This window comes from Erpetoichthys calabaricus, chromosome 7 (assembly GCF_900747795.2).
Source record: "Erpetoichthys calabaricus chromosome 7, fErpCal1.3, whole genome shotgun sequence".
NCBI classification, from domain to species: Eukaryota; Metazoa; Chordata; class Cladistia; order Polypteriformes; family Polypteridae; genus Erpetoichthys; species Erpetoichthys calabaricus.
In genome coordinates this window covers 105,297,350-105,319,525 of record NC_041400.2, presented here as the reverse complement: position 1 = coordinate 105,319,525, position 22,176 = coordinate 105,297,350, and the positions used below count along the sequence as shown (strand labels likewise).

Sequence of the window (22,176 nt, the reverse complement as noted above, 5' to 3'; positions counted from 1 at the left end):
CTCTCTCTCTGACATTCTCTGCTCCTGACGGAGGGGGTGTGAGATGCTGCCTTCCTTGCAACTGCTTTGTGCCGCGGTGCTTTGCATACTTAAAAGCCAAACAGCCCTATTGATTTTTGTTTGCTTTTTTCTCTCTCTCTGACATTCTCTGCTCCTGACGCGCACTCCTTTGAAGAGGAAGATATGTTTGCATTCTTTTAATTGTGAGACGGAACTGTCATCTCTGTCTTGTCATGGCACACAGTTTAAACTTTTGAAAAAGAGACAAATGTTTGTTTGCAGTGTTTGAATAAAGTATCTGTCTCTCTACAACCTCCTGTGTTTCTGTGCAAATCTGTGACCCAAGCATGATAATATAAAAATAACCATATAAACATATGGTTTCTACTTCGCGGATTTTCACCTTTCGCGGGGGGTTCTGGAACGCAACCCCCACGATCGAGGAGGGATTACTGTATTTGCACTTCATTGAAACAAGAGGAAGTAGCATCTACAGTGTCCTGTTGGAGATCTTTTGATTCAATTTCCTTTTTCTTGTTCTAAGTGGGAAATGCCATTTTCAGGGCATTCTCTCTCAATTTAGACAGCATTTCTATGGTTTTTAATTCCAAAGCCTGAGGTAAAACCCCTACCAACAAGTCACTGAGCAAGCCAATTTACCTATACAAAACTGAACTGAAACCACATCCTCTTACCTGGATAACTGTGCATTAGGACAGGAGAGACAGCTCTGTAGGCTGGATGATTGGGATCATACATTTGCAAATAAGGATAAGGATGCTGGTACTGAATATAAGATTGATGTTGGCTCATAGGTGAAGAGACAGCAACTCGAGCACCACGAGAATCTTTCCCACCAACTGGTGTTCTGCGATCTTCCGATTTCTTTGTGTCTTCCAAAGGTACAGATTGAGAGTCTTGTCTTTTAATGTCTTTTGTTTCCTCCTTTGCAGTGCTCAGAGAGACTGGGAGATTGAGACTTTCCTTTCCCATTGTCTTACTGGTGCAGTCATCTTTTGGCCTCTTATCAAGATCTTCAGGTTTCTGAGGCTCCATATACTTTGGCTGGTAAACATAATGATGCCATGATCTGGATTCTGGATCCTAGTTTTATGAACAAAGCAGAAAAATTGGAGATATGTACATAATCAACGGCATAATTTGCTTTTCAATAATGTCCAGCAAAAAGGGATTTTGCTGTGATGAGATTGTATAATATTTCAAAATTAACTAAGTGCGCAATGGGAATATATTTATTTGTATGACAGGTGGATGTTTTGGTAGCAGTCCACATTCCGATATACTTACAAGTATATGTAATATACTTTTTAAATAGGATTTGTAACTGTTATTCCTTTTAAAGTAAAACATACCACTCATTTTGCAGAATTATGATAAATGTTATCATATCTAAAATGCTGATAAAACACAACAAAGAAACTATACAAAATGTAAAAAAAATCTAAACCTTCCTAAACACATTAACCAACTTAATTTCCGGAAGTTCACTTGTTAGAAGCACCAATCATCAAATGAAATGATTTCCTTCACACAACTACTGTATATAGGGTAAAGGGCAGCAGCATCGCATTTTAAATCCATGATATTTCAGTTATAGACCCAACAAACCAATTTTAACATAGAAGCTCTGTTAGTGAGCTTACTGAAAATTATTTATTTTAAAAATAAAGAGAAATGTACTTAATTCTGGTTAAATCTTTCTGTAATTTTTACTGCTAGTCTTAACCCAAGAAGAGAATGAGAAGACATTTTATATTGATCCAGCCTAGAATTTAAAGCAATTTACTTGCTTATGTAACTGAAACAGAGTTAATACACAAAACATACCTGTTTGAACCTCAGAGTAGGATCTACACCAGTTTGCTTCATTGAATCCATCACGGATTTCATTTCCACAGCCTCTTTAATGAGTTGATGATTTTCCATTTGCTTGGCTTTAAAATTCTCTGACTGCAGCTGCTGCTGGTTTGTCAGCATCTGTGCTTTGCTCCCATCATCCATCTTTGATTGCCCAGATCCAGTTTTGCTGTTGCAGTTTTTGTTTGAATCAGGAGTGACTGGAGCTTTTGATATTGTGGCAGAAGGAACAGTCTTTTGTTTAATGTCTTCTTTGCTAGACTCCTTTTGCTGGATCTCAGCTTTTCGTTCTCCTTCTCTGCTGTTTTGAGCCATTTTTTGCTCTGCCAGTCGCTGATCCTCATAGTATTTCTCATACTGTTGTCGATACGCTGTATTTGTCGCCATTAATGACTTTTGGTCCATATAAAGTCCATAAGTGTATGGTCCATAGTAAAGTGACTGGGCTAATGCAGGATGTCTCTGTGTTATCACAGACTGGTGCTGAGCCTGCAAATTTGAATTAATCATTTCACTCTTTTTAGAGTCCAATGTCAATACCTCAGCCTTTTCCTTCTTTTCATTCTCTTCTTCTGTACCCTCCTTCTTAGATTTATTACTTTGAGGTGTACCACCATTTCCAACAGGAGCAGTGTTAGCCTGTCCGGAGTGCACATAACTGGGAGAATAATAGGGGTCATATCCATGGTAATAAGGAGACTGGGACTCTTTACCAGAGGAAGCTTGCACTGGGGTTGATGGTAGGCTCTTGACGACACTCTCTTTGTTGGAGGCTAGTTCTGATGGGGAACTTGTCTTTGACCTCATTCCCTCTGAGCGACTGTCTGAACCACCATCATCAGCAGCATCTGAGATATCAGAATAGGCTGGACTGTTTGTTTTAGTAGTGGTCCCATCACCACCATTCTGTGTTAAAACATGCAGTGGGCCCATGGAGGATTGTCCATTTACAAGCCCACTGCACTCAAGCCTAGAAGAGCTCCCTATAGAAGGGCTGGGTGCATTGTCTGTGAAGGTATACACCTTATCAGCTTCTGCTTTAATGCTGGCCATCCTGCTCTCCTGAGACTCTGATAATCCATTTGCAAGTACATCACTTCTGTTTAAATGTTCCTTTAAAAAATGTCCTGGTAGATCTTTCCCAGTAATCTTTGGGTCTTCCATCTTCGTCAGCTTTGCATCCAATTTAGGACTCCCAGTCTCCTTTCCTTCTTTATCTTTTAACCGTCTTTTTTCCTTTTTCTTTTTATCTTTGAGGGATACCAAAGCTGGGTTTACAGTGCTAGGCTCTCCCATAATTGTAGGCTTTGGCTGAATGGGTTTTAAAGGTGGGCTCTTTGGTGTTGCCTGGACAACAGTGGTTGTCAGCGATGGCAAGCCTGGGATTGTACCAGTGGTAGTGGCTGTGAATGTAGCAGTAGGTATGGCTATCAGCTGAGGAGGAGGAGGAGCTGGGGCGATAGGCCTAGTAGTCTTAGGCTTTGATAATGATTTGTCAACTTTCCCACTGTTTGCTTTCTTACTTTTGTCCTTGTCACTCACACCCTTTTTATCAATCATGCCTTCAGCCTCCAGCTTGGGCATTTCTGCTGCAGCATTGACATCAGTCACAGCACAGTTTTCCAAAGCTGCAGCCATGTTAGAGATGACAGGCAAATTGTTCAAATCATTTGCAAGTCCTTTTTTCTTGCCAGCATTTTTAGCATTCTTAGAATTAATTACAGGACTATGAACACTGTTGACCAAATCCCTTTTGCCTTTAGGCGTTCCAGTCACACTTAAGCTGCCAGGAGAATTGGGCCCTTTCACAGAACCAAAGCTAGTCTCTGTGCATTCAAGGACAACACTGCCTAGAGTTTCCTCAGAGTCCGACATTTTATCATCACACTCTTGTTCAAATTCCAATTTATTTTCAGGATCCAAGTGTGCATGGGCCTGATGATATCTTAGTCCGTTAATGTGCTTGTATTTTTTGTTGCAGTTTGGGTGTGGGCAGTCTATAAGTACTGGGGAGGAGCACCCTTGATCCAAAAAGGAAACTTCAGACTTTCCTTGAGGAGTTGTCGGAGTACTCCTAGAGTTAGTTCTAACCCGTTTCCCTGACTTTGTATCTTCAGAACTGGAATTGAGGTCCAATTCCATGGGTGGCTTGTTTTTTCTCTTGCTACTGCTAGCTGGAGTGATCTTGATTTCTTCCAGTGTGCAGTTTGGGGGAGTCCTCCTCCCACTACCAGAGTTCAAACTCCCACGCCTTCCTTTGCCATTGTTACCACCACCCCGGTTCTTATTCTGAAGCCCCCTAGCTTCCGTAAAACTAGGATCCATTCCAGGTGGGTTGGCAGCTACTGTACGAGCACGCTTTCCTCTTCCACGGCCTCCTCGCATTTCAAGGTCACTTGTTGGAGATTCACAGAACCTTTAAGAGAGTAAGCATTGTACACTTACAGTCAACAAAAAAAAAAAAAACAAACCAAAAACAAATATTTATTTTAAATTTTGTAATTTGCCTTTATTTGCCTATTCATCTATCTTTCCATCTGCCTTCCCAGGTCAATTTAGGCTTGCAGGGAGTAGACAACTACCACAGCATGCTAACCATGTCTGTCAGAAAATGTATGTTACAAACTGTAATATATTTGTGTTGGATATAATCATCACTTGAGGAAAATTACCTAGATAGTGGGATACAATACAGAAAAACCCCATGAACACAAATGCTAGATAGCCTTATCTGTGGTGTAAATCAAAAACTAAAAACAAATTATATATATAATATATATAAGCAATTGGATTCTTGGACTCAAAATTAGTATACCCACTTGAGATCAGTTAGCCTAACCCCAATTTTAAATGTGACTGAAGTCTGTTCTTAAAATTTCTTTGATCTTAATGGACGTTCTCCTCAAATTCACTGCCAAAGTATGCTATTCCTGTATTTACTTTGCCTCACCTAACTTTGAACTTTCCCCCTTTTTCATTTGATTTACACTACTGTTGACTTAACGTTCTGATTATTTTAGCTCCTGGTGTTTGTTCAAAGCCTATTTGGCTAATGTAGAGTTGTTTTCTTTTGTTATTAATTTTTTTCCTCTGTAGCAGTGTTCACTATGAAAGGCACCATATGAAAACATAAATATTCTAATATTTTTCACTAATGTATTTACACAGATTTTTTATCTGTATACTACACAAAACATAATACATTTCCTAAATAAAATTCAGAAATTGTGATTGTCTTGATAAGGAAACAAACTATTCATCCTATCAACTTGTACATTTTTGCCATTCTTAATTAAATGCCTACTTGAAATATATAATCAAGGTTATTCAAATTTATAATGATAGCCTTTCTGAATTTCTGGAAAATCAGTTGTTATTTAAGCCACTTAATGTACTACAGATTGCTTTTAAACTAATCTGTAAGAATTAAAACAATAAAAAAATGTGAACAAGGCTTGCAATAAACACAAGGCTATTGTTTTTACAGATGTTATACACTGCTAAGCCCAAGTCATTCTTTTGCTGTCTGCTTAGTCAGCCATGTTTATGCAATGTTATTTTAGCATTTTCACTTGGAATGATTTTCTTTTCATCTGGCTACAAATGTAAATAAATATGTCAGAACACACTAGAGCTAATAAAAAAACAAAAGCACCACTGTAATCTTTAATCTAAAACAGGAGCTTATACTTACTGCAATTCCCTGTAACATGGAGTGTGTGCGTGCCTAAAAATCTGCTGAAGCCAGTCAACATTAATAAGCCTTAAGCTCTTGTTTAATGCAAGCGACAACCCACTTTACTTTTAAAAATTCTGGCAAAACTGCAGGCACACAGGTTTCATCTTCTCCATTACAAATGTGGACATGTCAATGTTATGCATTACACAGTTGTGTGGCTTTTCATGACAAAACTCAATTGGAATCGTAATAAAGACACACATCTCTCATTACCTGGGAGGGGCCCAGTCATGCTTTGTGCAATCCAGCAGCGTCCCCACATAAGTCTTGTTTCTCCAAGTTACATTCACCACAAGGACACCTGCATACAAAAAGGAAAAAAACTCAGTTAAAGATGGAGGGGGTGGGGTGTGTGTTTTGGAGGTGGGGTGCTATAGCAATAGAAAGGGCATTAAATACATATATTAGTTACTTGCTGGACATCTTTCAAAATCTGTGGTTTGCTCTTTCCTCCACTTTGGTTTTATTGACCTCAAGGCATTGTGACCAATTCCCTCTCCTCTCAAACCGGAAATTTTGCACCATTTCAACCCTTTTAGTATGCAATCTAGAAGCGGCTGACAGAAGGAAATGGGTTTTCGCCACGTCCTGCTGTAAAGCAGCAACATTCGCCTCTTAATTTTGTTATTATCACACATAATTGCTTTTACTTGGAAGGCAGCCAGCATATGCTGAGTGCCAGTCAGCAGCATATCAAGACTGACCATGACTATCCACCCTCCTCCCCCCCACCAACCAACAAACTCAAGCAGATCCAGAAAAGCTGTCATTGGACACTCTTATCAAAGCCTGCACTCAGGGGCCTCTAAGCTCTTATCATCTGCACATTCTGAACAGACAAAGGGGTTTGTGAGAAGCAGGGAGAAAAAAAAAACCCTCAAATAAAGCCTTTTGAAAACAGGTTCATAATAGCGTGCCCCTCCTCTCCACATTACAGTTCGAAATCTCACAAAGACATTTATCAGATCATTCAGAAAATATTACCTATTGAGCTTGCTCTTAAATTGCCTTTTCCCTATAAAAGGACAAGCAGCCATGCAAGTATGATAGAAGTGCTTTTCTATCAGCTTTGTATTATTCAGAACAGGCGCAGATATATTGGCAGAAGGGGTAAAGATATAAGTGCACGTAAATTAAACAAATAAATGAAAGGCTTACGTGATTTGTTAAATACTTTCATAAAGTGAGCTACATTAATTATGGTATGCCATGCTTTTAAAAGAAGGTGCTGGTAGTGGTAGTAGGGAGATGCATCTTCCTGAACCATTTTGCTTTCTTCTCCCCACCATCACCACCCTCCCCCATCTCTTTCACCAGCTTGCTAGCTCTTGCGACACTGGGATTTGATTTAAATATTACTATTCAAGTAAACGCTCTACTGCTTTGCATAAAAACACAATATTCGTTTCAATGTCATTCCGTTTACGAACTGTTTTTTGGCAAGCTTCCAGAATACATGTTCAGCCCCTCCTGCCAATATTCTGTAAGTGAATTTTTATGTCTGTTTGGAGTGGAGTTGGGGGGATGAAGAACACACACACACTTATTATAAATCTCAAACCCATCATCCTAAAAAGAACACTGGGTTATCCAAACAGTTATTTGCACCCATGCTGCTTCACAGAATGTTAACCATTTCCTGTTAAAAAAAAAAAAAATTACACAATTTATAAAACAAAATTACACTGAAAAGTTAGACCACCCTTTTGGACAATAATTCTCTCTACCTAACCAAACCTAAACATAAAGTGGGTCAGAGTATTACTATATAATATACAGTAAAGCAATGCAGATTACCAATTCCAGTTTTCTTTTTCCTCGATAAAAGACCGAATACCTGCTTGCCTAAAAGGGTGTTCTTTGCTCTACAAACCATAAAAGTCTTTGTACCAGCAATGTCTCATGTGCAACAGAAAATACATAATTAAAACTGCTTAAGGGGAACATGAAAGAAACACTAACTCCTCCATTCAAGGCTATAGTAATAAAATTAAAAACAGGAAAAGTCAGCACAGACACTTAACGTTTGTCTGCAATGAAAGCCTTTTGTTAGAGCTAATTCCCTGAGGGTTTCATGTTTCCAACAAAAGCTTGCCTGCTGATTGGCCAGCTCCTGCTGGGAGCACTGGGCTCTGATTGGTGCTCTCAAACCTTCCACCACAGAGCACAAAGAGCAAGTAGCTTGGATAAATGAACATAAAAGACAACTACGCAGTGCCAAAAGAGTGTGTGCAAAGGGTTTTATCAGGCAGGAATAAACTAAACAATGACAGGGTCGGGGTGAAACCAGGAATGAGTAAACCAAATACAGGCTTGTTTACCCAAGAAGGCTTGTCAAGGAAAGAAAAGCCTTTGCCGGATTTTATATATCTGTCAATGAAACCAGTGTTCACTAATGAATAAAATGAACATGCAAAATATATACAATTACTTGGATATGGAGTAAGAGAATATGGGAAAAAAGATATTTCAAAACAGCAGCTTAAATGGTAAAGAATGCTATTTCCCTCCACCTCTTAAAAATGATGACTGAAGAATTCCCAGGAGTAGATTTTCAATTTTATTTCAGCAAACCCAAGTGCTGTCATGCTTCCAGCAATGAAATGAGCCTTCTAGTTCAGCTAATGTGAACACTGCTGCTGTGGTAAATATCTATGGCCGTTTTAGTGCCACTAAGATAAGGGAAACAATAATTTCTCAAAATTTACTTTCTTATCCATGCTTTCTGAATTTATGCATGCTTTCATTGCTTACGAAAGATCTTTCAAAAAGCCAAATGTTTGTACATAGTTTTTTGTATTATTCATTTTCAGTAATCACAACCTTCTGTGTGTCTAAGAATAACACACAGAATTTTAGTTTACTTCATTGGCGTCAAGCCACTGACCACTGAGTGGCTGCAGGGTTCCAAGTACCTCATAAGCACTGTGATACCATCTGCTTTAGATGGGCTTATTTGTGTTTAATCCATTTCAGTGCATTTAGCTAAGCATGAACAATGAAACTCAAACAAGGCTACAAGGACTAATTGCATAGGGGATCACAAATCAGCTTGTGCTGAATTTTACATTATAGAAGAGCTACACACACACACACACACAAAGCACCACACATTCGATAATAATCACAATGGCTCGCCCAATCTCAACCATTTGGTACAAAACTGATGGGAGATGAGATCTGATTCTGTACCCTGCAATATCAGTATTCTTTACGCATTTTTAAACCTCAAATCATTAAAAGCTGAACAATTCAAGGACAGCTGCTTTTATATTAAGCTTCATAACCTTTTCATTTTTTTGTGAATAGTTGTTTTTCTAATTTATCAACAATTTATGATAAAATAAGAACTCATCTTCACTCTTTCCTATGCTTGGGAGCAATTACTTGCAATACACAAAGGCTAAGGCTCTATTTTTCACAGCTGTCAGGCTGCCTTTTTCCCCTAAGGTTTTTCTAACCACTGCAAAGAGAGTTATGTTGTTTCATTACAATAGCAAAACCTTTCCAGCCTCAGAGCTTATATAATCTGTCACAGTCTTCAAAACTAGGCCTAATACATTCTGCCATAGCAAATGCATTAGTTGTCATTCTAGATTCCTTCCAACATGCTGTGCAAATCTAATCATTCTGCAGAATACAGTATGTATATATTCAAAACAAATTAATATTCCAAAACAATTCAGAGTTTCAACTGTACATCTTCTCCAGATACCAAGGACAAAATGTCAGAGGTGATTTAATCAAGTTCTTCCTTAGGAGGAACACACTTATTAGCAAAGGATCATCCAGGAGGTTCAACATGAAACTATTTTCACAGAGAGGGTGACTAATGTCTGGAAGCATTTAGCAGCAGATGTTGTTATGGCAGAAACACCAGATAACTCCCCCTGTGACAATGTGGGTGTCTCCCCCCACCCCCCTTTTATGGCAAAGGCTAAAAGCTTGCAAAGAAAGATAGTGAATGGCAGAGAGGTGGGTGAAAAGTGTTTTATTCTCGTCAGTCAACATATTATTATTATTATTGTGAATTTCCCATTGGGATTAATAAAGTATCTATCTATCTATCTATCTATTACTATCCAGTGTCTTCAACTACACAAGGACAAAATAATCATTTCCAGGGGTCTTAAAAGATCATCTTAATATTGCGAGAAAATAATATCAAAGACACACAGCCAAAATGTTAGTAAGACAACCTGTTATAAAAAACAAAATCTATTTTAAAACCATGACTCCTAAAGTGAATCCATTGCAGAAACAATTTTACCATTTTGTGCATATTTACAGAATTTGAGCACAGATAGGCCTGCTTTCCTGTTTTTTTATTAATTTACATGTAGCACATGATCAAATGGGCTCTTATATTTAATTTTTCTAATGGCCCAACATTAAAACACCTCAACTTATTCACAGAAATATCAGAGTAAGGCGTGTTTAAAATTTAAATAAGTGACACACAACGCACCTATGATCGGTTTTCATTTCTCCTAGAAACCCGTTTTCAGTAGAAAATACAAGACTGTTTCCATCACTGTCACACTCCCCGCTGCCTTTGTTCTAAAGCCCAATGAGCTTTATTGATCAAGGAAAAATCATTGAGCTTCTTGGAAAACTAGACTCTAGCTTATTCCGTGCCATCTATTTCTTTTGTGTGAAGAGACATTTGGTCAATAATCAATTGACCGGTCAACTAAAACTAGCTGTGGCTGCACATGCCCTCTGCTGCTTCAGGCTCTCTTAGTCTTCCTACTTTGTGTTTTTTTTTTTTTTTGCTTTGTTATAAGCAGCTGTAGAATGTCTGCTGAAGAGTATCACAGGAAAACCAAGGAGTAAGGGGCAAAGAAAATGAACTATTAGAAGGCAATTGTAATGTCTGCGCATAAAACCTGTTGAAGCTTTGGACATGTGGAGGTGCATTCAGTATGATTCTGTAGCTTATAAAAAAAAATCATTAAATTCCACTCATTAACAAAAAAACAAGAAAAAAAAAATTACAATTGCTTATGAAAAAGAAAGCAGCCTTATTGCTTAACAAAGGAATCAAGTCAGGAAAATGACAAATCACATTTACAACATAAAATAATTTCCTTGGACTGTTCATACAAAGAGAGCCAGGAGGTTACATTATACATATTCACATTCAATGGAGTATATAAATCAGGGGATCTTTTCCTTCACTAAATTTTGCAAATTGTTTGTGCTATGCACTAAAATATGCACTTATGAGAGTAGTTGAATATTTTGATGCACCACCAAGCCTTGAGAGAGAGTTAATAGTTTTGACTCAGCCATCACTCTACACAAAACCATAATGCTAGTATTTCCCAAATTATGTATAACAATGATTAATAATAAAAAAGTGTATAGTTTCTCAAGTTATGCTGTACAATCTTGTTTCAATAATATGATTTAACAAGGATTCTATATTCTGTTTTAATAGACACATACATACAGATGCATAAATCATCAATTTTAAAATAGCTACATTTGGCAGCTTTTTCTTACTCCTCAAAGACAGGTAGGAATTATTCCATGCTTAAAATACTTCCTGTGATATTAAATTAAAATGGTGCAATAATGCTTGACAAAGAAAAGGGCGCTAGAAGCCACTGTCATTCTCTCTCTCTCTTTTTTTAAAATTGGGTTAAGTCAACATGATTACACTTGTAAAACAGAGGACAAACAATCTCCCCAGGCTATTTCTGCATTAGGCTCAGAGAGTGTTTCTCTTAAAATAAATGGACCACCCATCCTCAAGGTTGAGATCAGGACCTGGCTTTATTGTCTCAAAGTCCACACTTTGTCTCAGGAGAGCAACTTCTGACTCTCTCTGAGTTGAACTTATTTAAACCTAAGCAAAAATGACTGGCTCACTGTTCACAGAAAGTGAAAACTGATGAATAATGATTAATAGAGGTCACACTGTGTTCATTTACATAAACTGCTGCTGTACCAGCCCAGCTCATTGATGGGCTGCGTTAGCTTGACCCTGTGAGCAGGTCAGCCTGCCAGTTAGAAATCTGCATCAGAGGGTGATAAAAGAAAAATCTTAATATGCAGTGCATGCTTGGTGGAAGTTCTCAAAATATTATCTTCACTTTGATAGAGATTAAATGTTTACATATTTTTCCCATTGATACTTATTTTTTTATGGCAAATATGCAGAACAAATAAAGGTGCAGACTAGGCACATTGGGAGTGATACTAGGTGAGAGATTATTGACAAAAAAGCATGCATTTAGCTCTGTAAATTATTATTAATCTGAGATACAGATGCTATAACCAGCTTTGCTTTCACAAAATAAAAAGGTCTTAAGACCAAATACTAAACACTCTTGGAAATGTGTTTTCCTTTAATGACATGCAGGCTTCCATTTTGGATTTACAACATTGTGATGTGATATTGCTTGTCTTGAAATTATCAGCAATCTCATTACTATTACACATTCAGATGCAGAGCACTCTGGCTTTAGCTGAAGAACTTCCTGTACTGCTGCAGTTGATCAAAAAAGAAATATTTACAGTGAAGTTACTAAACTCCAACCTCACCAAACACCAGTGAAATGGAAAAATAAAAATGTTGAAGGAATCATGATTAAGCAATGTGTATGATCTAGGTTGAATTTATACAAGAATAAATTATGGTTTCCTATTCCTGTTAACATGACAGCATCAGCTCATCCTTGTCCAAAAGATTACAAAAACAGCTACTGACCTTCCCCATTTCAATAGTGGTAATCTACATGCCATGCTGACCACAACTAGATGATAAGATATGGCTGCAATCCTCCCCCACCCCCTTAAGGCTAACAGCTCCCTACAAGGCTACACATCAATATTCTCCAGAATTAGCATTCAGAGCTTTCATCTTGCTTGTCACATTCATTTCCCGCTGTTACTTTAATTACAGGATCAGTGAAAGTGTTTATTATATCCTACAGTTATAATAAAAAAAAAAAAAAAAAAAAAACTGCAATACTGATGCACTAAAATTATAACTCTCAAGGAAAAACTTTAAATGACATCAGTTTGGGGGACTTGTACAAAAAGACAACACCTCAAATGCCCACAATACAACCCAAGGAACTAGGCGGCATCAGTAACCTCTAGACACTTACATTTTGTCCTTTTAACCTTCCTTTAAATAAATGCTGGAAAGAGGTTTATAGTTCGACACTGACATGGGTTCATGCTATGTAGTATGTCTAAAAGCCTATTAAAGGCTGTTTTGGAAATGCTGCGCTATTTGTGCCAGCCCCGGGCTCTTTTCATCTAAGTCTTCTGAGCCAAACAAAAAGCATTTATAAAGCCTTGTTGGCAGCCAGCTGCAGACTCCATAAATTATCAGCCCTTAACAACCTTTTTTTCCCCCTCTTTTTTAAAAGGGGGAAAATGGAAATTGGGGGAGGGAGATGATGGGGATTCAGAGTTTTTCCAACTATTATTACATTTTCCTATATAAGATGAGACTCTACTTTCCGAAGTATCAATTTGAAGACAAGCCAATGATCTGCTAATTCTCTACTACTGAATTGTAAATAACCTTACTGACTATCACAGACCATTTGCTTAATCTATTCAGTAGCAATACAGTATACAGCTTTACATTTAATCATAAAATTCTACTTTGAAAGACCACTATTTTCTTAAAATTCCCCTCTCAAACACAGTAATCCCACACTCATACACATGCCCCTAGTAAATGATGTCATTTTGTTCCCTTAATGAACAGAAGAGCTTAAAATAATAAAAATTATTTGAACAAAAATACACCTACCTAAATATAATTAACACATAACAGACTTTTTTTTTTACACTTTTATTAGATATCAAGCTGTGCATAATAATAACACAAGTTTTTGAACATATATTCTTCTGCATATCATACTCTTCCTTTTATAACAAAGTTATTCTTTTAGGTTTATTTAAAAAAAAAAAAAAAAAAGTCACTCGGCTACAGTTCAATCATGTGCTTAGAGACCAGAGCCCTCCTGTAAACAAGCCTAATGGAGTGCAACTAATAGAGTTCCTCAGGAGCATGGCCAGCTAACAGGGCCTTTGTCAGCACTCAGTGAAGCAAGTTAGGCTTTTATTTTAGGTCAGAGCACTCCCACCACCCTCAGCTAAACATTTCTCACCTAGCAGGTTACATGTTGACATGGGTTGTAAATGTCAGGAGAGGAATCTGAGAGTATGCAGAGGTGTGTGTGTTTAGTACAAATAACCTTATTCTAAATCTTCAAAAAAGCCATTACACATTTTAACCTTTCCCCCAAATTTTGTGTTGTCTCACTGAATGCTTGAAGCATGCAAACAATACTGTTAGTAATTCAGTTACTGCATCAGAGCTACTCTGCATTTAATTTCAATCATGCAATTTTGATGAATTGATGGTTTGTTCCTTAGATATACAGAGCAACCAAAAACTTATATTTAATAAAATAAATTACACATAAAAATCATGGAGCATGCAGACTGCATATGGTTGTTAAGGGGAGCATACTTAGCAACTGCTGTCACTGTCACTATGACCCACATCAAATAATGCCTAGATTTCAATGCACTCTCCTGTTGATCCAGAATTAATTGCACCAGTGTGACGACAGACATGACAGCAGCATTACGTACCTCATGAGGTATGCCGTTTGTCTCACTGAGGTCGCTCATATATTATATATATATATATATATATATATATATATATATATATATATATATATACACACACACACACGCACAAAACCACAGAGGCAACCCTTTGAACAGTTAAAAGTAGTTACTTTATTTGTATCTCCATGGTTTTCTGAATAATTGTCTGCATCTTTGTGCTCTGCTATTTACAATTTAAGTTAACTTCTTGCTTAATGTCTCTGTATATCTTGGCTCCGATAAAATATTACAATTAAATGAAGAAATAATCCATACTGCAGGGGGTGAAATGACCCTTTGTCTGCTTTTTGTTTCACAGCAACCTTCAAAAGCATGGGAACAAGATGGTAAGAAAGTGGTAATGCTGGTTTACTAATGTAGGCAGTATATCACGCCTTGACAGAAGTATGGGCCAACTACTGTAATAAACACCTTCTATTGATAGCATCTGCATAATGGCAGGTAACCTCTAGGCTGCCTGCATTCCACCTTTCGCAGAAGTCCAGACTGCAGATAAAACTCTCTAGCTAGGCAGCAACACTAGGAGTCTAAGATTGCAATAAATTATCAAATGCACTTTGGCCCCATCTGAAACACTGGCCCTTCCAGCTGATAAGCTCTGACCCCGGTGGCACATCAAACCATTTCACAAAAGGCAGAAACATTATTGCTGTGCACTAGGGACACCAGTGAGAGCCAATCAATCACGGTTTCCCGACAGCTCTTCTTCAAGCAAGCCAGATTCAAGGTTTTTCAACCTCCTTTGTTAAGACTACTACACCCCCATCACTTTTTTTTTTTTAATCACTTTTTTCTGTTTTTAAAAACAGAATGTGGTCAATCAAAATTAAATGGACTTTAACATACATTTTAACCAAACAGGAATTTCTAAACATATTTACCACTTTAAAAGGACATCACTTTTAATAAAAATAAATGTTGGGTTATATTAACCATCTGATTGACTGCATGTTTCATTTGTGTAACACATATTTTACAGGTTAAATGAGCTTGCTTATTGTGAAAGAATAATATGCCAAATTAGAAAAGAGACAATTTAAAGCACAGTAAAAATAGAAAAGTAGCAAATCATCATAGTGGAGCTAAATATGTTTTATTTTAATACGATTCTGCCTGTTACAGGTTTTTAAAAACGCCAGATCTCTCATTTATTAAGAAACAGAATTTACATTATGCAATCTTGGAATTGTCTTTCCATCCAAGTTAAACTCCATAGATGATATGGGGGTTGAAAGCAAATTAAAAATCAAACACCACGGTATGACCACTTTTGTATGGCTAAGCCAGAAACAAGGTCAGCACATGTTTTTTCATTAGCATCGGAAACAGACCAACATGTTCTTAACACCATAATGCTGAATAAGGCATATGGGCTGTTATGCAAAACTAACAAGCCTTTAGCATTGAAGTGCTTACATATTTATCTCTAGAGGTTGGCTGGGGGCTCTGGGGAATAGATTAAGGGCCTACTTTTGGCTTTACCACCCAGAAAACATTAAGATGACAGCAACAATAAAGCCACCTCTCCAGCCATCACTGGTCACCTCCACTCAGTCTGCAAGTAATTTGGTAAAACTGGGGAATTCAATAAAGGCTGCATGGGGGGAAAAAAAAGAGAAAATAATACTGGCCTGTTTAATTTTTTTTTTTTTTGGTTCCTTGAGTGACAAAGGTTATCAGAATATCCATGACTACTGCATTAACTGCACTTAACGAAGACATCACAAGGAACTTGTTCAGGGAGCTCTTGGTGTTCCTCATATTCTCGAACATCTCTCTTCCATTAAAAATAAGTATCTAGTTTGTGTTTTTGCGGGAGTATTTCTCTTGAAGATTGGACAGCACTTAGAAGATATTTACTGAGCTTAGTGGACTGCTGATGGAGGGGAAAAACCAGCAGCCTCCATCTGTTTAATCCCCCTGATACAGCAGCAACTCCTTTCAGCTGTCACTCAATGCAGCCCTGCTTTGCCCTGCTAGATGCTGTGAAAGCCAAGTACATATTTACACATATTTCAAAGGTTTCATTCTAGATGTTGATACTGCCAAGGTTTTCTTCTTTCCTTCTTGCATTTTGCATGTAGAAGATTATGTTAATACTGTTGTATATTATTTCATATGATCAGTTACATGTCATATATGCAGTACCTCCTTTATACATCATAAAGCAAGACTTAGATTGTTTTTTCTTATATATCTGAGGTTTAATTTACACAAGTCTTAATTAATGAATACATTGGCAACTGATGTTAATTAACACTAAATGAAGGAGCTGAAATTAACTGTCATCCGCTTTCTAAAAAGCCCGTTTTTTAAACACATGCTACTGTGCAAACCATATTCACAACAGTAATGAATTAAAGTAGTGCAATTCCTTAACCTAAAGCAAAATGGTCATTACTGAAATGCACCTAGAGAGCAAAATATGTGAATCACCCAATTAGAAGATGATAGCATTGGTATAATCTGTGTCATGAGGCAGACAGCTGAGGGAAAATGACTATAGTTCAGTGTGGCAAGTTTATAAAAAAAAAAAAAACACCAGTAAATGAGATAGCATGAGATAAGGTTTCATCATATATGGAAATCTCCTGCTAAAGACATAATTCTGTGTATTTTTTTCTTTTCCAATTTGACTTGTTTTTCCTCCTTATCGCTCAATAATTTTGTCTTCGATAAAGCCGATTATTAAATTTTCAATAGCAAATTGAATTTTAAAGCTAAACTACATGACTAATTATTATCTTGCAAATTACTGACATTTCTAACTTAAAAAGAAGCACTGCGAGTAGCATTAATCTGAATGCAAGCCAGAATCTCTCCTAAAAGACATCAACAAAAGGCTGTTGTCTTGAACAGCCCCAAGAAGTTTAATTTTATGGCAGTTACACAATTGGGAATGACAAAAAAGCCACTATGTACCGGCCTAGTTGTGAGAGATTGGGAGATGGTTGCTCAGCAATTAGCTCAGTCAATCGATATGCATTCAGTGAAGTTCCTGACTCAACTCCCAATAGCCTTCTTGCAGCTTGTCTTCACTCATGGCTCTTTTAAATTTAATGATCAGTCAGCTTCTGAAGTGCTTGGAAGCGACTGGTACACAGAATGCCCTACTGAGAAATTAATCATATTCCAAATAAATTGTGCACTGGCATAAGTAAAAACAAAACATTAAAAACAATGCTAAAGTAAAGAAACTCCAACAGATTTAAGCCAAGAAACATTAAAAATTAAATAAGGCAGCTAACACTACAGGCTACTAAATATCCATTTGCACTTTAAATGCTATGCAAATAGACTCAGAGGAATATTTTACCTTGCTTGCAGACATCTCTGAAGAGAGAGATTGGATAACCATGATAGAATCACTTTCCTTTGTAAAAACAAATTCCAGTAAATGTCACATTGCCTACTGAAGCTGAATTAACAATATAAGAGAGGCAATAATTAAAATACAGCATTTCATTTGGCTTATTGTACAAGTTGTTCTGTGCTTTGATTCTGGAGTGTATGCTCATTTATAGTTGGTCTGTAAAACACTACAAGAATTATATGCTTAACATCTCAGTATGTTCATATAAATTTAAATTAGTTCACCTTCAAGAAAAAATATAAACTGCAGGTTGCCTCGTGCATACACATCTATTCATAGCCTTTTTCTTTCTTTAGCAGCACATCAGCTCATTGCTTTCTGATGATTTTTACAACCATAGTGAATAGTGAAAAAAAAACCTCTAAGTGCAAGTCAGCCTTTTGTTTATTTATTTATTTATTTATGTAATCATCCTCAGTGCCAACATTCACAAGAAATGAATCCTTGCAAACACTTGGACTATGAAGCACAGTGTAACAGCACATAGAAATTATGGGTGCTAAGCAGAAATGATTCAATTAAAATTAATAATTCTCCCAGTCTCTAATTTCCTCATGTCCATAGGATCTGCTTCAACAGAGAAAAATTTTCTGCTTTTGCCATGGAATTTTAAGACAGTAATTATTTTTGGAGGTGTGTAAAGCAGACGTTTAAAATTGGCTACTTCACAGCCTACGACACATAATTCAAATTGTAAATAAAAACCTCAACTAGTTTTTTTTTTTTTTTTTTTTTTTTTTTTAAGAGACTTACAATTAATATACATACCAGTTACAATTTTTTTATTACTTGACATTGCATATCAATATATTTTGAGTCCTCTGAGTGAACATTTTTACCGCTTTCTATAGCCAGAAACTCCACTGGATTTGGTTGTATATATCATACTTGTCACAGCAACAGTTCCTCTAATTTCTTCTGGAATGTTATGGTGCCTTCAACATCTTAAAAAGAGGAGCTTATTATAGTATGTGGGTGGAAAAGTAAGTCCAACAATATTGATCCAACTAAGTCACTAAACCAGTCATAAACATACTGAATTGAACCCTCATCCCACTTTGTTCACACTACATTTCTTCCAGCTAAGGAAACAATTTTATAACATAGTACAAGCTAAACTGTGGCAAAAATACATTACTATTTCCTTATTATGGATAATTTTCTTACTGGTTTACTCCTCCACCTCATCATTTATAATTTAGAACACAATTTTTTACATTACATTTGAGTGAATGGTTACATTACTGAAACAATGACTGATGTAGAATCACAGCAAATGTATAACATCTCATTCCTTACAGCAGTTTCTTTTAATAGACCAGCCTGCAAAACAGCTAGGCTTAAAAATTTTAGAAACTTTATTCTGTTTAACCCTAGCAAGATTTTTTTTAAAATGGTGAACACATAATTATACGATGTTTAATTAGCATTTATAAAATTAACCACCAATATGAGTTACAGTTGCAGATATTTGTAGGGGGGGTGACATAGGAAATGCAACAAGGCATACAAGACTAGGAATAATTCCTCTTAATATCACAGTGCAAATAGGCAGCTCTGTGGTGCTTACAATGTTAAGCAATTCACCAAATTCCATTATTCTAGAATCAGTTTAGATTTAAGTTAGTTTAACCTACACTGTTTAATAAAATGGGCGTTTCTCTATGGCAAAATAATCACACCCAAACAGTATCTTCCTATTAAATTTCTGAGCCTTCAACAGAGCATGTTTCAGTCTTTCATACACGTATCAGGCAAGAGAAGATCCAAAGCTCAATGGGATGCCAGTATATCTCTTATAAAGTAATGCAGCATTTGTTACAGCCTGTTACTTGTAAAATGGGTGAAAAGGACTGCCGATTTTACACAGAGTACAGTGCAATCCTTAGATGCATGTCAGATCATCATGCAGCATGTCCCTACAATAGCAAAATATGTTACAGAAAAAGTGATACTGTTTAACTTCAGCTTCTATTTTTACCTTTTGTTAAAGTTAGTGTTAAGAGGTAACACTATCTAGCCTAATACTTTTCAAATATATTATGGTATTATAAACACAATACGGTTTAATTTTTTTCTTTTCATTTCAGTGTTAAAAGGATTTCAAAAATGTTCTTCTTTGTACATGATGTTGCTGGAGAAGAAACCAGCTTTACCATACTTTGATTAAACTATCTGAAAAATTACCAAACACATTTACGCATAGTTACACAATCTCAACAACAAAAAGGATAAATATAGTGTGTGTTTGGGGGGGGGGGATCACAAAAAACTGAGTTATATCAGAATAGCAGTGTTCTTGTTTTAGTCACACTGGAGTTTGATGATGATATCGTACAAGGTAATTCTGCAAGTAAAATAATAATAATGTGAAATACACTGCAAAGTTTGTTGAATTCTAAATATTAACACTGAGAACAGATACCTTATTTTTCATAAAAATATAAATCTAATGACCCTAGTTCTATAAATACTTAACCAGGAGAAGGAAAAAATAATCTCTTAACAGCAACTCAAATATTTAAGTTAACATTTAAAAGTAAGACAAAATATGATAGCTGCATTAAAGACAGGAAAAAAAAAACTGAGAACAAAGATCCTAGTTGGCATTGGTGTTTTAATACCAAGGACCCCACCATGTGTTAAATCAACTACAGTATTTCTAACTGGGTATCTAAAATGTTGTCTTAGACCACCCACAATGAAGGACAATGCTCTCTGCCACTCATTCTCCCACAGCCAACCTCCTCCACCCCACACTAGATTCTAAAAAGGAGCAAGGCTGTAGTGCTTGTATTTACATTTTAGCTTTCCGTTCACGAACAGTCTCCAGCTGGGAAAATGGAGTGTGTACAGTACGCTCTGCCTTCAACTGACATTTCCCATAAATTGCAACAGAAACACTGCCTTCAGCACCTTAATAGCCAACAGAACACAGATCTACACATCAGCTCGCAGCAGGGTAGAGAAACTATGGTTACTGGAGGAGAATGCTTCGAGCTATCAGAGTCACCTGCAGACAAAGAGACTGATTAAAGTGAAAGCAGCTTTTCTGAAATGGCTTCCAAAAGATTTACTCAGTAATAGTAACTGTCTAACTGGGAGCAGTTTTCAAAGGCCTGATGATTAGGGATGATAAAAAAATATTTACATTTAAAAAAAAAAAAAAAAAAGATTTTTTATAATTCTGCTAACAGAAAAAAATGGTTGTCCAAAAATTTAAATCTAAAGTCAGTTGACATGTACAATAACTCCACATTATGGTTCAAATAACTTCACACCTCATTCTTTAGACTTCCTCTGAGATATACATATCAAAGAATTGGCCTGTTTTGCTGAAGATTAAAAATATTGGTATATAGTAAACACCAAAAAAAAAAAAAAAAAAAGGATGAATGAGGTCAACTCAAAATCTCTCAAAACACCTAGATCTCATATTTCCTCTCACATAACACACAATCACAAGTGTAATGCACAGCTCTTTGCTAAGGCACGAAGCAAAAGAAAGGCAAAAAAAAAAAATCAAATCTCATATAAAGCCACTTGTAAAATGAAAATTGGTTGGTGAAATCAAACCAATCAACAAGCAATTCATTTGTATCCCAATTCACTGTTGTAATTATACTCTTAGTTGTTTAGGTTGTTAACACTAAGCACAGAAAAAAAAGAGAAAAACTTGGAAAGGAATAAAAAGAGGTTAGAAATAAACTGAAAAGGAGCACGTAGAAAACAGAAGTGAATAACTGTGAAAAAGTTCAGTTATCAGATGTCAAGCACGTTTGTCCAAAGTAGCTACATTTTGATTACCTATACAAGGACACCATTTTTGACATCTTTTTAGATTTACGTTTTTTAATAATGTAAAGTTTAACAATTTATAAAAACATTCACTGAATTTAAATTGATTTTGTTCTTGGAGATAAGTGTGTTTACAGGCGAAAGGATATTAAAAAGGGATATTTAACAAGACAACATGCATTTTATCTAATCAAAATGCTTTTTGCTAATTAAGTTTTCCAGAATGGCTAGAAAAATCCAATGTCATGAACAGTAATTGACAAATCAGGGAATGATAAAGCTAAAGCAAACAATCTTAACAACATTAGACATGTTAAAGTGTCGTTTTCTAATAAAAATGTATGATAAGAAATTAAAAGTTTCTTTTGTCTATAATATGAAAAAAAATCAGTCTCTTCTTTATACCTACAATAAAAAGGCTCATTTATGAGTAGTTTTACTACAGTGAAATAAGACTTACAAATGCATTTTCATGGACTTTCCAGTACTGGTTGGGAAGGGGGTGGAATTGGCGACTGTTATTTTTACTTACTATGGAGTACATGGCCATGCAGCACATATGTGTGAACTGGAGGCATGCTAGGGGAGATATATTTGAATGAAGTCGGGACCTAAAACTTTCCCAGATAAATAGGGGAGTCATACATAAAACAGCCTCATTGTGGCCAGTAGCCATATTTATGCTCCAAAACAGATGTTCAAGTTCCAAAACAAG

General features: G+C 36.4%; 1 protein-coding gene across 4 annotated transcripts in view; it reads right to left on the bottom strand.

Annotated features, from left to right (window-relative positions):
- Positions 1–22,176, bottom strand: part of znf608 (zinc finger protein 608) — a 61,760-nt gene that overhangs the window by 4,055 nt on the left and 35,529 nt on the right. For all 4 annotated transcript variants that reach the window (XM_051929428.1, XM_051929429.1, XM_051929427.1 and 1 more), the window contains 3 exons: positions 5,831–5,918; positions 1,849–4,294; positions 696–1,104 (listed from right to left, as the gene is read on the bottom strand). In XM_051929428.1, coding sequence (XP_051785388.1) covers positions 696–1,104; positions 1,849–4,294; positions 5,831–5,918 — 2,943 coding nt within the window. The remainder of the gene's footprint in view (positions 1–695; positions 1,105–1,848; positions 4,295–5,830; positions 5,919–22,176) is intronic.